This window comes from Nerophis ophidion, linkage group LG18, assembly GCF_033978795.1.
Source record: "Nerophis ophidion isolate RoL-2023_Sa linkage group LG18, RoL_Noph_v1.0, whole genome shotgun sequence".
In the NCBI taxonomy this organism is placed as follows: Eukaryota; Metazoa; Chordata; class Actinopteri; order Syngnathiformes; family Syngnathidae; genus Nerophis; species Nerophis ophidion.
Window position 1 is genome coordinate 9,087,943 of NC_084628.1, and position 14,051 is coordinate 9,101,993.

At 39.2% G+C, this 14,051-nt stretch overlaps 1 protein-coding gene across 3 annotated transcripts in view; it reads right to left on the reverse strand.

Annotated features, from left to right (window-relative positions):
• gucy2f (guanylate cyclase 2F, retinal) overlaps positions 1 to 14,051 on the reverse strand; it is a 71,937-nt gene that overhangs the window by 12,496 nt on the left and 45,390 nt on the right. For all 3 annotated transcript variants that reach the window (XM_061878706.1, XM_061878707.1, XM_061878708.1), the window contains 9 exons: positions 9,714 to 10,012; positions 9,299 to 9,653; positions 7,121 to 7,205; positions 6,942 to 7,038; positions 5,948 to 6,073; positions 5,774 to 5,854; positions 2,952 to 3,128; positions 1,045 to 1,201; positions 814 to 963 (listed from right to left, as the gene is read on the reverse strand). In XM_061878706.1, the coding sequence (XP_061734690.1) occupies positions 814 to 963; positions 1,045 to 1,201; positions 2,952 to 3,128; positions 5,774 to 5,854; positions 5,948 to 6,073; positions 6,942 to 7,038; positions 7,121 to 7,205; positions 9,299 to 9,653; positions 9,714 to 10,012 (1,527 nt within the window). The remainder of the gene's footprint in view (positions 1 to 813; positions 964 to 1,044; positions 1,202 to 2,951; positions 3,129 to 5,773; positions 5,855 to 5,947; positions 6,074 to 6,941; positions 7,039 to 7,120; positions 7,206 to 9,298; positions 9,654 to 9,713; positions 10,013 to 14,051) is intronic.

Here is a 14,051-nt window from a genome sequence, read left to right on the forward strand (position 1 = left end):
CCTGGCACAACCCGCTTTGCTGCAGGTCCTCAGGCCACGCCCCCCTCCACAGATATGTATTATAGTAAATAAATAAATGAACAACATTAAACAACTATTAAAGGACACCAAAATGCATCAATTTGATTTGTTTTAATCAGCCTCATAAACCGTCCAGCAGTTATAAAATTATAAAAGGAAATTGCCGAATAGACGATATGTCTAATATTTTCAGACCAATATGTTGACACACACACACACATAGGGCGGTGTATTGTCATCTTTCCATTGCCCGTCTGTGCAGCACAAGCACTGACCTTGCAGCCGTGTGGAACAGTCAGCCTGCATGTCCTTCTGACACATGCAAAATAGCGCCCGCAAAACAGTGATGAGTGTTAACAAATCACATTAGGTGTGCTAAACAATATAATTTAAATATTTTCCTCCCAGTATTGTGGCCATTTGGATGATCAACATATATATTCTACATTAAAATGAAGACAAAGATTCAAAATGGATTACACGCCTTATTCTGCTCACTGAACAGACGCAAACTACTTTGCACACGTTTAGAAGATCAACTTTGCGTGTGCTATCAAGTTTGCATGTTGTACATGCAAACCTTTAGTAAATCAGGGCCTTAATTCTTTACCGATTACTCAAAAACTAATTGTTGTTATGGGGATTATTTAGAGCAAAGACAACTTATCATCTGGACACTATGGGTCATTCAATTTTGAATTTTGACATGTTTTCTTGTAAACACTACGCCAACATCTGAAACCGGTGGGTTACTTCCCAACGTGCTCGCTACTTTCCCGTAACAGTGCGTACCCTCAGGCGGCAGGCCCAGCATGCAGTAAGGTGGTCCTCTGACCACCACCTCTTGCAGGATAATGGAAAAGCTGTACACGTCTCCTTTGTAGGTGCCTTTACGGGAGCTTGCAAGGTCCCTAAGGAACTCCGGCGCGGTCCAAAAGAGGTCTGGGTGTGGCAGAGAAGAAGCAAGCTAACAGGATTGTGTGTGGGAAGCATGACGTGATTATGAGATAGACTTGTTGTTACCTTGGTGTGAAGGTTGATGTACAGGAGCTTTCTGAGAGTCCAGCAGCTCATTGAAGCCGTAGTCCGTAATTTTGAGCACGAAGCGCCCGTCCACGACACAGTTACGAGATTTTAGTCGGCCATGTGCAAAGTCCCTGTGATGAAGGTATTTCATACCCTGGAAGCACAATGTGTCAGCTTTAGTTTCGTTAATTACTATGACTTAAATTCACATGTTTTAATTTAACTACAATTATTGTGCAGAAATATGGGGAAATACATATCATAGCAACATAATGCCTTTATTTCTTTCACAGAAAAGAGCAATTCGAATCATTTTTAAAGTAGGATATAGAGACCACACAAATCCACTCTTCATTAGGTCAGGGTTACTAAAACTAAAAGACATTGTAGAATTGAATACTCTATTAATGATGTTCAAAGCGAGAAATAAAGTTCTTCCGAAGGACATACAAAAGTTATTTGTGTTCACATCTGAAGATGAGAACCACAGAAGGCCGTATGACTTTAAACATTCAAGAGCGCGAACAAATTTGAAACAAATGTGCTTGTCTGTTGTTGGTGTGAAAGCATGGAATTCTCTAAACAAAGACTTAAAAAGCTGTAAGAATATCTTTGTATTCAAAAAGAGTTACGAAAAGAGAAAACTGAAATTATATCAAACTGAGTTTTGATTCAGATTGGACATGTCATTGTGAAAGTGCTTAAAGGAAAATAGAAAAGTATGTTGGAGTTTGGTTGTTGGTGGAGGGAACAGTTATAAAGTCATCTAAAATACTGTAATTTGTGTTAAAAAAGGGGCAGATAAATATAAGAATATTTTTCTTCCATCTGCTCCTTTCTGATCATGGAAATGTATAAGAAAGAAAAACAAAAAAAACAATGAAAATGTCAATTGTACGTGGCTTGTAAATATGCATTTTCATGAAAGGAATAAAAATAAATGATGATGATGATGATGAACTTGGCTAGGCTGCAGTACAAACCAGGAAAATTGGCACATTTATTCAGATTTATCCTAAATAGAAACCTATCCTCACAACTGCAACAAAATTGAATTGTGTAAATCTTTCAGGCTTACAATGGATTGATTGATTGATACTTTTATTAGTAGGTTGCACAGTACAGTACATATACCGTACAATTGACCACTAAATGGTAACACCTGAAAAAGTTTTTCAAATGAGGCATAATGAGGCACTATGTACATACAGCTAGCCTACATAGCATATTAGCATTGATTAGCTTGCAGTCATGCAATGACCAATTATGCCTGATTAGCACTCCAACAAGTCAATAACATCAACAAAGCGCACCTTTGTGCATTTACGCACAGTATAAAATGTTTGGTGTACCTAATGAGACAAAGAAGGAATGGAAGTTTTTACATGTACACAAACTGTTGCGTCACAGTCCACACTATGGTAGGTTCAAGAACCATTGATATTAGTCGGACAAAAGGATGTTCACCAAATACTTTCATCAGTGAAACATACACACAAATATATTAAACAGGAGGCTTTTTAACAATTGGGAAGGTTTGTGTCATGTTTGTCCTCAAACAAAAAACATACCAAAACAAAAAAATTATTTCCCCCCCGTGTTTTTCTATTTTCAATCGTTTTTTAACAATGCTGCAGGGAGCCACCAGGGCAACCCTAAAGAGCCGCATGCAGCTTGAGAGCCGCGGGTTGCTGAACCACGCGTTAAGGATAACTTTTAAGAAGCGTATCTCTTACAAAAGAAACCGTAGAGATTGACTGTGATTCTCTAACAAACTAGAACAATGTAATCAAAAGCCCAGGAGACAATCCAGTATGTGAGCAGCAATTCCTCTGGGAGTGTGCAGGCACTGATAAAGACTTATCCCAAGATTAAGTGGGCGGCACATGAGGGCAGGTATGTACCTTGATGAGGTCAAGCACAAGTGAGGACTTGAACATCCAGTCTAATTTCACGTCTTCGTTCCTCAGCAGGTCTTGCAGACTCCCCCTGGAGCAATGCTCCGTCACCATGGCGAACATGGAGCACTCCGTGAAGAAACCCAGGAAGGGATTGACATTCTCATTTCTCAAGTCCTTCATCTAGAAAGCAGATCAACAACATATTAGACTAGATTTTATTAGCCAAGAAGTGCCACAGCAGTATTGTTTTGATTTATTTTACAGTATTATTGATTGAAGTAAAAAAAAAAAAGTACAATCCAGAACAGCCTTCTTGTGAAGAGAGAGACCTCTGAGCTCTAAAAAAAATGTCTGATTTACTCACATTTGAGCCAACGGATTCTGGTGTTTTTCCACTCATAAATACCTCCTAAGATCCTAGTGTTACAGAGTCTCGGAAAACTGGCGTGCACAAGCGATCCCTCAGAAAGCTGACGTGCACATCACTTGTGCACGCCAGCTTTCCGAGACTCTTATTTTGTTAGCGCAGGCAGCATGAAGCAGGGCTTTTATTGTGAAGATAGGAAATGTGCAGTCGGCCTTTAGAGTTTTGACGGAAGGGACGGCGTGAAAGTCTGTTGAAATAAAAAGTGTTTCTCGCCTTCCTCTCTGTCATTTTTTCATAATAATGAACTGGCAGCAGCCAGCGTCATCTCACAAGACCCTCGGGTGCCGTGAATGTCAATCAAGCAAGCTACGGAATTTGCCGCCAATGTTTTTCTTGTAAAGTGTATGGAAGGCGGATGAATTAGATGCCAAAAACCAACCACTTTCATGTGGTATTGTACAGAAAGGACAACTTTTTTTCTCCTCCATTTGAAAATGTGGGCGTTATCATCATTACTGTCTGATTCCAGGCAATGCAAGTCATCAGAATCAGGTAATACACCAACTTATATTCTTGTCTTTGTGAAAGAAATACATCTATATGTGTTACACATGCTTGTATTATCATTAAACACATTTAACTTGTTTACAAAAATGTCTCTTTCATAAATAAATAAATATAAATGATATATATAAATGAGGTAGATCCCCTCGAGTTGGTCAATTGAAAAGTAGCTCGCCTGCAGAAAAAGTGTGGGCACCCCTGCTCTAGCCTTTAAATAGACCCCCCTTTTAGACTAGTTGATTTGCCGTTTCTTTTCTGCTCTGCCCCTCTCTCCTTTGTGGAGGGGGAGGCACAGGTTCGGCGGCCACGGATGAAGCGCTAGCTGTCCAAAGTCGGGACCCGCGGGGTCCGCTCGTCCGTGCATCGCCTGGGGACGTCTCTGCGCTGTTGACCTGTCTCCGCTCGGGATGGTCTCCTGCTGGCCCCACTATGGACTGGACACTCACTATTATATTAGATCCACTATGGACTGGACTATCACAATATTATGCTACATCCACTCGACGTCCATTGCACCGGTCGCCCAGGGGGGGTCCCACATCTGCGGTCCCCTAAACACGTGTTGTGGGCCGACGGTCACAATACAGGAACAAACATAGAGCAGAAATGGACAAAGAAAAGTGCAAACTGAAAACCAAAGCTAGTTCCAAAGCCTCACGGGTGGCTTTCCCGACAAGACCAAAGCCATCTGCTGAGGTAGAAAACTCAACTACAAATTGCAAATTACCAATCGATCAATATTGTGGCGTTGGAGGTACACCCCTAAACAGTCGCATGACCAGACTGTCATGAAGACCGAGGAGGCATATTTTTTTTAATTGTCTTGTATAGTAAGTTTGTTTTAAGATGAGCCCGTGTCAGAAGTGGAAAGTTATAGAGAAAGAGTTTGTCTGTGTGAGAGATACTGTTGTGTGTGTGTGTGTATTTGTAAAAGTGTGTTTAAAAAAAAAATCACAAAGAAGCAAATAAATTGTGCAGTCCCATGTTGCTATTATTAAAAACTTAAATATGAGCTGTTTATGGTCCACTAGTTACATATATAAAACGTATATCAATCTGAGATTAATAGTGATTATTTGTATTTTTTCTGTAGGAAACCCCTAAATAATCATGATTAAAATACAATTAATTGTTTGAAAGGCCCTACTTTTTTTTTAAAAACATTTGTTTACTGCGTTTCAAGGCACATACAACGTCAAGAGTACAATCACACATCAAATGTTTCTTCCCCCCCCCCCCCAAAAAAAGACACACAAAAGAAAAAATGTGATAAATAATAATAGTATTAAATCATAATAAAATATATTAAGAAACATACGGTATTTATAAATGAATAAAATACATCAGTTAAATAAGTACACCAACATAGAGTCTCGGACAACTGCTCTCCAAACCTCCGATTACCCACTAAAAGATATAACAAAGCAAAAACGGCTTAGTGGTTATCTACATAATATTTCAGTCGAGGCAATATTGACACCAGTCTTCTTTCCATATTTAAAGACCCCTTACTTCTAGAAATATTGTATAACAACCATTCAAAGTCAGCCTAATCTTCTCCAATTTGAGGAAATAAAGCATATTGCTCATCTCCAAGCAGGTGTGGCAGGGAGGCGCTATTGCTTTCCAATTTAATACAATAAGCTTTCTTGACGACAAAGTAGTGAAAACTCACGCAGGATACAGATATTCCGTAATACATTTTAGCCAGTCGGACCTTGTTATAATAAATACAATGCATTAGCTTGCATTGAATAGGGCAATGTCTGGCACAAATGGAAGACTTATGAATTCTACTTTAGATCTCTGTCCAGCTGTCCTCAAACAGAATCACTCCTAAAAAGCTCTATTTTTTAATTGTAAATTGTGTACGCATAATCATGCGAGAACTAACCTTGGTGAAAATCTTTGTACTGCTCTGCTTCACCTCCTTGAAGTGTCCATCCTCAAACTTTTTTAGCCACACCCAGTCCCCCTGCATGTGGAGAGGACACATGTTTTAACATTCGAATGTAATTACGTTACAATGGCCTCTCATTTAGAAAAAATGAACGAAGGATGGGCCGACCTCAAAAACGGCAACGTTGGTGGTCTCATGAGTTGCTGTCTGCATGCTGTGAACCGAGTGTGAGCGCTCTGCGGATTTCTCCTCGAAAGCACTTTTAGACTCGCTCAGGTCCTCTAAAGTGATTCTCTGTGTGGGGATTAAAGAGATGACAACTGTCTTGAGATTTCCTAAAACATATATATACACATACTGCACATATACATTCACTTTTACAAACATACATATACACATTCCGTACATATACAAGTACATATACATACATACACTCATGCACATAATCACGTTTCATCAAACATATATTAAAGTTGTTGCCCTAGGGTAAACTGGGTAACACATGGCACGCTGACAAAGCTTAACCTATTGTTACTATAACAATCTATAAGGTTAATAAAGGTTGCATCTCTTTCTTCCCCTCCATTTTTCGGTATTCATTTTTTATCCGTAGTTTTCATTACGTATATGTATTGTTGCATTTGAACAACTGTATTGTTGATAATACAGGAACATTTTTGTTATTATTTATGATTAACAGTGCTATTTCTATTGGTATTTGTATTGCTCCATTTGTAGTGTAATAATGCTCTTTGCTATCCCTTTTACCATCATATTTGTACATATCGTATTTTGATGATATTGCTCTATTGTTGTTGTTGTTGTTGTGTTTGCTGGTGATGTTTTGTCTCTCTGTCTTATTCCCCTTTTGTCCATAATTTCCCCCTCTGTCTTCCTTTTTTTCTCTTTTTATCCCCTCCTGCTCCGGCCCTGCTGCATCAAATGATAATATAAATACATTTAATAAAGTCAAATACAAAATAAGGCAACAAGAGAGGTATCCTACACTTTTCTTTGGTAAAATAAATCTGAACAGCCGATATGGGCATCTACATATGCCCATATCATGGATATGATTTGCCTAAGAAGCTGGACAGGACAAAAAACAAAACAAAAACAGACTTCCTAAAGCTAAACACTAGTTAACAACATGGCTGCTTACCCTCTTGCTAAGCTGAGGGTTGATGAACGTAAGATCCTCTAAGGTCAGCAGGATCCGATTTGGACCTTTGACCAGCTGGATTTGTTGGAGTCTCCTCCTGTCGGATTGATCCAAAAAAAGAGAATGAAATCATTATTCAGCCAATGACAGCGGGTCTTACTGAACCGTTGCTTGTATACCTAATGCAAAGACCAATGGCGAACCCTGTTAAAGCCAGGGCGAAGATGACAGAAAACACCATTATAATGGAGTTGACCTCCACACCTGTGGATGACAACAACCTGATGGGGATGACGCACAAAAGAAACACACTCACCACGCACAATATTAGCTAAATTTGCACAATGTTGCACAACACAGCAGATAAAAGGAAGGGAGGCTCATTAAGCAAATTCTTAGAAATTGTATCGCGAGGATTATAAGTCTGTTCCAAATATATGATAAAAACAAGGATAAATGCAGACTTTTTGCACCACTTTACCACTTGCTGGACATGATGGGACACTACAAATACATTTTATATTTAATATATATGTTTATTAATCCATCCATCCATCAATTTTCTCCCGCTTGTCCCTTTTGGGGTCACGTGGGTGCTGGAACCTATCTCAGCTGCATTTGGGCGGAAGGCAGGGTATGTTTATTAATGCAGTATATATTTTATCGTAGTTTGTTAGTAGAAACACTACATCGTATAATGATGCTACATACAAACCCCGTTTCCATATGAGTTGGGAAATTGTGTTAGATGTAAATATAAACAGAATAAAATGATTTGCAAATCATTTTCAACCCATATTCAGTTGAATATGCTACAAAGACAACATATTTGATGTTCAAACTGATAAACATTTTTTTTTGATTTGCAAATAATCATTAAATTTAGAATTTAATGCCAGCAACACGTTACGAAGAAGTTGGGAAAGGTGGCAATAAATATTGATAAAGTTGAGGAATGCTCATCAAACACTTATTTGGAACATCCCAAAGGTGTGCAGGCTAATTGGGAAGAGGTGGGTGCCATGATTGGGTATAAAAACAGCTACACAAAAAATGCTCAGTCTTTCACAAGAAAGGATGGGGCGAGGTACACCCTTTTGTCCACAACTGCGTGAGCAAATAGTCAAACAGAACAATGTTTCTCAAGGTGCAATTGCAAGAAATTTGGGGATTTCAACATCTACGGTCCATAATATCATCAAAAGTTTCAGAGAATCTGGAGAAATCACTCCACGTAAGCGGCATGGTCGGAAACCAACATTGAATGACCGTGACCTCAGATCCCTCAGACGGCACTGTATCAAAAACCGACATCAATCTCTAAATGATATCACCACATGGGCTCAGGAACACTTCATAAAACCACTGTCACTAAATACAGTTTGTCGCTACATCTGTAAGTGCAAGTTAAAGCTCTACTATGCAAAGCGAAAGCCATTTATCAACAACATCCAGAAACGCCGCCGGCTTCTCTGGGCCCGAGATCATTTAAGATGGACTAATGCAAAGTGGAAAACTATTCTGTGGTCTGACGAGTCCATGGCATGGGTAACTTACACATCTGTGAAGGCACTATTAATGCTGAAAGGTACATAAAGGATTTGGAACAACATGTGCTCCCATCTAAGCGCCGTCTTTTTCATGGACGTCCCTGCTTAATTCAGCAAGACAATGCCAAGCCACATTCAGCACGTGTTACAACAGCGTGGCTTCGTAAAAAAAAAGAGTGCGGGTACTTTCCTGGCCCGCCTGCAGTCCAGACCTGTTACCAATCGAAAATGTATGGCGTATTATGAAGCGCAAAATACGACAGAGGAGACCCCAGACTGTTGAACAACTGAAGCGTTACATAAAACAAGAATGGGAAAGAATTCCACTTTCAAAGCTTCAACAATTAGTTTCCTCAGTTTCCAAGTGTTGTTAAAAGAAAAGGTGATGTAACACAGTGGTGAACATGCCCTTTCCCAACTACTTTGACACATGTTGCAGCCATGAAGTTCTAAGTTAATTATTATTTAAAAAAAAAAAAATTTAAGTTTATGAGTTTGAACATCAAATATCTTGTCTTTGTAGTGCATTCAATCGAATATGGGTTCTAAAGGATTTGCAAGTATTGTATACTGTTTATATTTACATCCAACACAATTTCCTAACTCATATTGAAACGGGGTTTGTAATTGGGCATAAGAAGGGTGAACTACTTGTCTGCAACCAGCAGAGATGCTATTCAGTCTTAGCTTGTCTAAAGAAGAACTACATGTGGTCTGATATGGGAAGTAGCAGCAATATTCTTCTCAATACATCATTGGTATATTCAGAATATTCACATGAGAAGTAATAGTTTTTGGAAAATGTACCTCCTGTGCAGAGGGCGCTCTTAACAAACCAGCAGCTGGAATCAGATGGCGGTGGAGATCCTCCAGGAAAATTGATGGACTTCCCGTCAAGTCGAAGACGACCGGTCATAAGATCCACAACGTAGGTCAGGTAGAGCTGACTCCCGATGTTGTTGGTGTCCAAGATGACATAGGTGGTTTTGACTTCACCCGTGTTGTCTACTTGTACCTTCTGGTTGAAGCCACTGAAGGTTATGTTCTTTGTATAGTAGGCCAGGTTTGAGCCCGACAGATGCATGCCAGCTTTCTTGACCTTGTGGAGGGACTTCGCCAGGAGATAGATGCTGTTGTAGATGGTCCCGAATAGCGGATTAACCTGCATTGTGAACTGGTGTTATTTAAAAGTCGTAATACTCCAGCTAGTTTTGGCACCCACCTGCTCCGAGGCAACGTTCAACGTCAATTCCCTATTATTCTTCGCAGCAGTGAACGCCTCAGTGAAGGAAACGGGGTCTGAGGCGATGGTGATGGTGAGCACAGCATCATAGGCCTCCCTCAGCTGGCTGTTGTTTTGCAAGGGGAAGTAGGAGGCGCTGTAGGGCAAACTGTAGTGCAGCGTGTCGTACGGCATGAAGACATACTTCCCGGAGGTCAGACCCATTTGCTGCGCCTTGAGGAGGAATGTAGCCTGGGCCTCTCCTCCAAGTAAGACCGAGTGCATGCACATGACAACGACTGGAACAAAAAGACAGAATTTGTCATTTATGTGGAAAAGTGAAGTCAAGTGAATTATATTTATATAGCGCTTTTCTCTAGTGACTCAAAGCGCTTTTGAATAGTGAAACCCAATATCTAAGTTACATTGAAACCAGTGTGGGTGGCACTGGGAGCAGGTGGGTAAAGTGTCTTGCCCAAGGACACAACGGCAGTGACTAGGTTGATCCCCGCTTCCGTCATCCTAGTCACTGCTGTTGTGTCCTTGGGCAAGCCCAGTGCCCCCCACACAGGTTTAAATGTAACTTAGCTATTGGGTTTCACGATGTAAAGCGCTTTGAGTCACTAGAGAAAAGCGCTATATAAATATAATTCATATACTAATGATTTCCAATGTTGTAAAAATGTGATGAATAAAAATTATGATACAACATTTCCGTCAACGAAGATTTGCGTCAGCCTTTGATAGTAGGCTAATATAGCCATTTACTTCATGTGTTGCCGTCATTATAAGAGTGTCCTCCCTGAGATCGGTAGGTCGTGAGTTCAAACCCCGCCCGAGTCATACCATGAATTGATTAACGTGGACCCTGACTTAAACAAGTTGAAAAACTTATTTGGGTGTTACCATTTAGTGGTCAATTGTACGGAATATGTACTGTACTGTGCAATCTACTAAAAAGAGTTTCAATCAATCAATAAAAAAAACAAAACAAAGACTATACAAATGGGACCCATTACCTCCCTGCTTGGCACTCAGCACCAAAGGTTGGAATTGGGGGTTAAATCACCAACATGATTCCCGAGCGCTGCCACCGCTGCTGCTCACTGCTCCCCTCACCTCCCAGGGGGTGAAGTTTATGGGTCACATGCAGAAGATATTCTCACCACACCTAGTGTGTGAGTGACAATCATTGGTACTTTTACTTTAACACTTTTAGAAGGCAGTGGTTCTCAAATGGTGGTACGCGTACCCCAGGAGGTACTTGAAGGTATGCCAAGGGGTACGTGAGTTTTTTTTAATAAATATTCTAAAAATAGCAACAATTCAAAAATCCTTTATAAATATATTTATTGAATAATACTTCAACAAAATATGAATGTAAGTTCATAAACTGTGAAAAGAAATGCAACAATTCAGTGTTGACAGCTAGATTTTTTGTGGACATGTTCCATAAATATTGACGTAAAAGATTTCTTTTTTTGTGAAGAAATGTTAAGAATTAAGTTCATGAATCCAGATGGATCTGTCAGGCTTGGACTAGGATTGAGTGTGCTCCTTCGACGCAGAGGGTATATGGGACGAGCCAGGCGTGAATTAAGGTACATGTTTATTTGGAATTCTAAATACAAAAATAAACAAACTAAGGGCGCTCACAAAGAGGTATAAAACTTGGCTACAAAAATACAATCAGGAAAACAAAACAACTGCTCGATGGCATGAAAGACAATGAACTAACTTAAACTTGCACTGTGGCAAAACTATGAATAACTAACACAAAAAAAACTTACTGTGACATGTACAAGGGGCATGGATTGCAAGGTAATTGAGGGTGCGTGAAGGCATGAAGCAGAATGCAAATAGCAAAGTTCCCAGGACGAGGACAGAAACAGAATGATATAAATAGCAGCTATGATGATTAGAAACAGGTGTGGGACTGAGGGCTGGGCGACTTGGAGACCAGGTGGAAACTAATGGGTTACTATGGAAAAACAAAACCAGGAAGTGTAAAACGGGAAACAAGAATCCAAAAACAAAAACATAACATGACAAAACAAGATCCATAGGTGTGACAGGATCTCTATTACAATCCCCAAAGAGGGCACTTTAAGTTGATGATTACTTCTTTGTGTAGAAATCTTTATTTATAATTGAATCACTTGTTTATTTTTCAACAAGTTTTTAGTTATTTTTATATCTTTTTTTCCAAAGAGTTCAAGAAAGACCACTACAAATGAGCAATATTTTGCACTGTTTTACAATTTAATAAATCAGAAACTGGTGACATAGTGCTGTATTTTACTTCTTTATCTCTTTTTTTCAACCAAAAATGCTTTGCTCTGATTAGGAGGTAATTGAATTAAAAAAATGTACACAGGGGGTACATCACTGAAAAAAGGTTGAGAAACACTGATATAAGGCTTTTAATTTTTTGCGGCTCCAGACAGATTATTTTTTTTAATATTTTTGGTCCAATATGACTCTTTCAACATTTTGAGTTGCTGTTGGACAGGTATTTACTTACCAACAAAGTCAAAGAGATATCTTTTAAAATCATTCATCGTTACTACCTTGTAAATTCTGAGATGGTTAGATACAAGAAGAACATTGATGTTACCTTTACCATGAATTGATTAACGTGGACCCTGACTTAAACAAGTTGAAAAACTTATTCGGGTGTTACCATTTAGTGGTCAATTGTACGGAATATGTACTGAAATGTGCAATCTACTAATAAAAGTATAAATAAATTAAAAAAAAAACTGCACCTTTTGTAACATCCATCCAGAGACTGTTAACCACTTGTTTTGGACTTGTGAAAGCACTCAATCATTATGGCAGGGCATCTGTCACTTCATCCTGGACAATAATCATGACAAATTTGTGCTTTGCTTTAAAGATGTGATTTTTGGTTTTACACTGTATGAACAAAAATTTGAAAAGGAATTCTACCTTTGCAACCTCATTATTCTATTAGCTAAGTTTTATATTCATAAATGTAAGTTCCTCAATATCTGACCTGTCTTTTGTGCCTTTAAAAAATATTTTGAACTTCACTTTAAAACGCTCTCTACCTCTAACAACAAAAAAGCTGTGAAAATGATGATGCTGCAGTTATTAATTTTCTGATGTTAGCTGTGCATGGAGCAGCATTGCTTTTAAATCGTAGCCTAATAGATTAAATATTTATATGTACTATATTTACTGTTTGTATATATATATCTATATATTATATATTTACTGTATAGAGTGAATTGACCATTTTCTGTTTCTGCCTATTGACAATATTGTTAGTTTAAAAATACAAGGCAATGCATATTTATAAATATGCATTGCCTAAGCTCATGGGTGTCAAACTCTGGCCCGCCGTTTAATTTCATTTGGCCCTTGAGGCAATATCAAATTAACATTAGAGCTGGCCCGCCGGTAACACCAAATTCACCGCTAATACTCATACTTGCCAACCCTCCTGATTTTCCCGGGAGACTCCCGAAGTTTAGTGCCCTTCCCGAAAATCTCCCTGGGCAATCATTCTCCCGATTTCCACCTGGACAACAATATTGGGAACGTGCCTTAAAGGCACTGCCTTTAGCGTCCTCTACAATATGTCGTCACGTCCTCTATTATGTGCTGGCCAAGTCACATAATATATGCGGCTTTCACAAACACATACTTGGGCAACAGCCATACAGGTCACACTGAGGGTGGCCATATAAACAACTTTAACATTGTTAAAAATATGCGCCACACTGTGAACCCACACCAAGCAACAATGACAAAACACATTTTGGGAGAACACCCACACCGTAACACAACATAAACACAACAGAACAAATACCCGGCATCCCTTGCAGCACTTACTCTTCTGGAATGCTACAATATACACCTCCCGCTACCACCAAACCCCACCCACCTCATTTTTATTTAATTTTTGAATTCATTAGCCTGTGGAAAAAGTTAATGTTGATATTTACCTCAGAAGGCTGCAAATAGAAAAGAGGCATTAATTTTTTTTAATTTAATTTTATTTAATATACCACTGATGTTTTTTTGTTTGTTTTTTGAAAGTTTGCACTATTACATTACAGTATATAAGCTCTGCCTGTTCCATGGGAGGAAGCCTGAGTACCCGGAGGGAACCCACGCAGTCACGGGGAGAACATGCCAACTCCACACAGAAAGATCCCGAGCCCGGGATTGAACCCAGGATTACTCAGGACCTTCGTATTGTGAGGCAGATGCACTCAACCCTGTCCACCCTGCTGCCCTATTTAAGCTTGTTCAATATTCATTGCAAAACTAGTTTGGGTCCCTATTAAAAGGTTATTTTGTTCAACC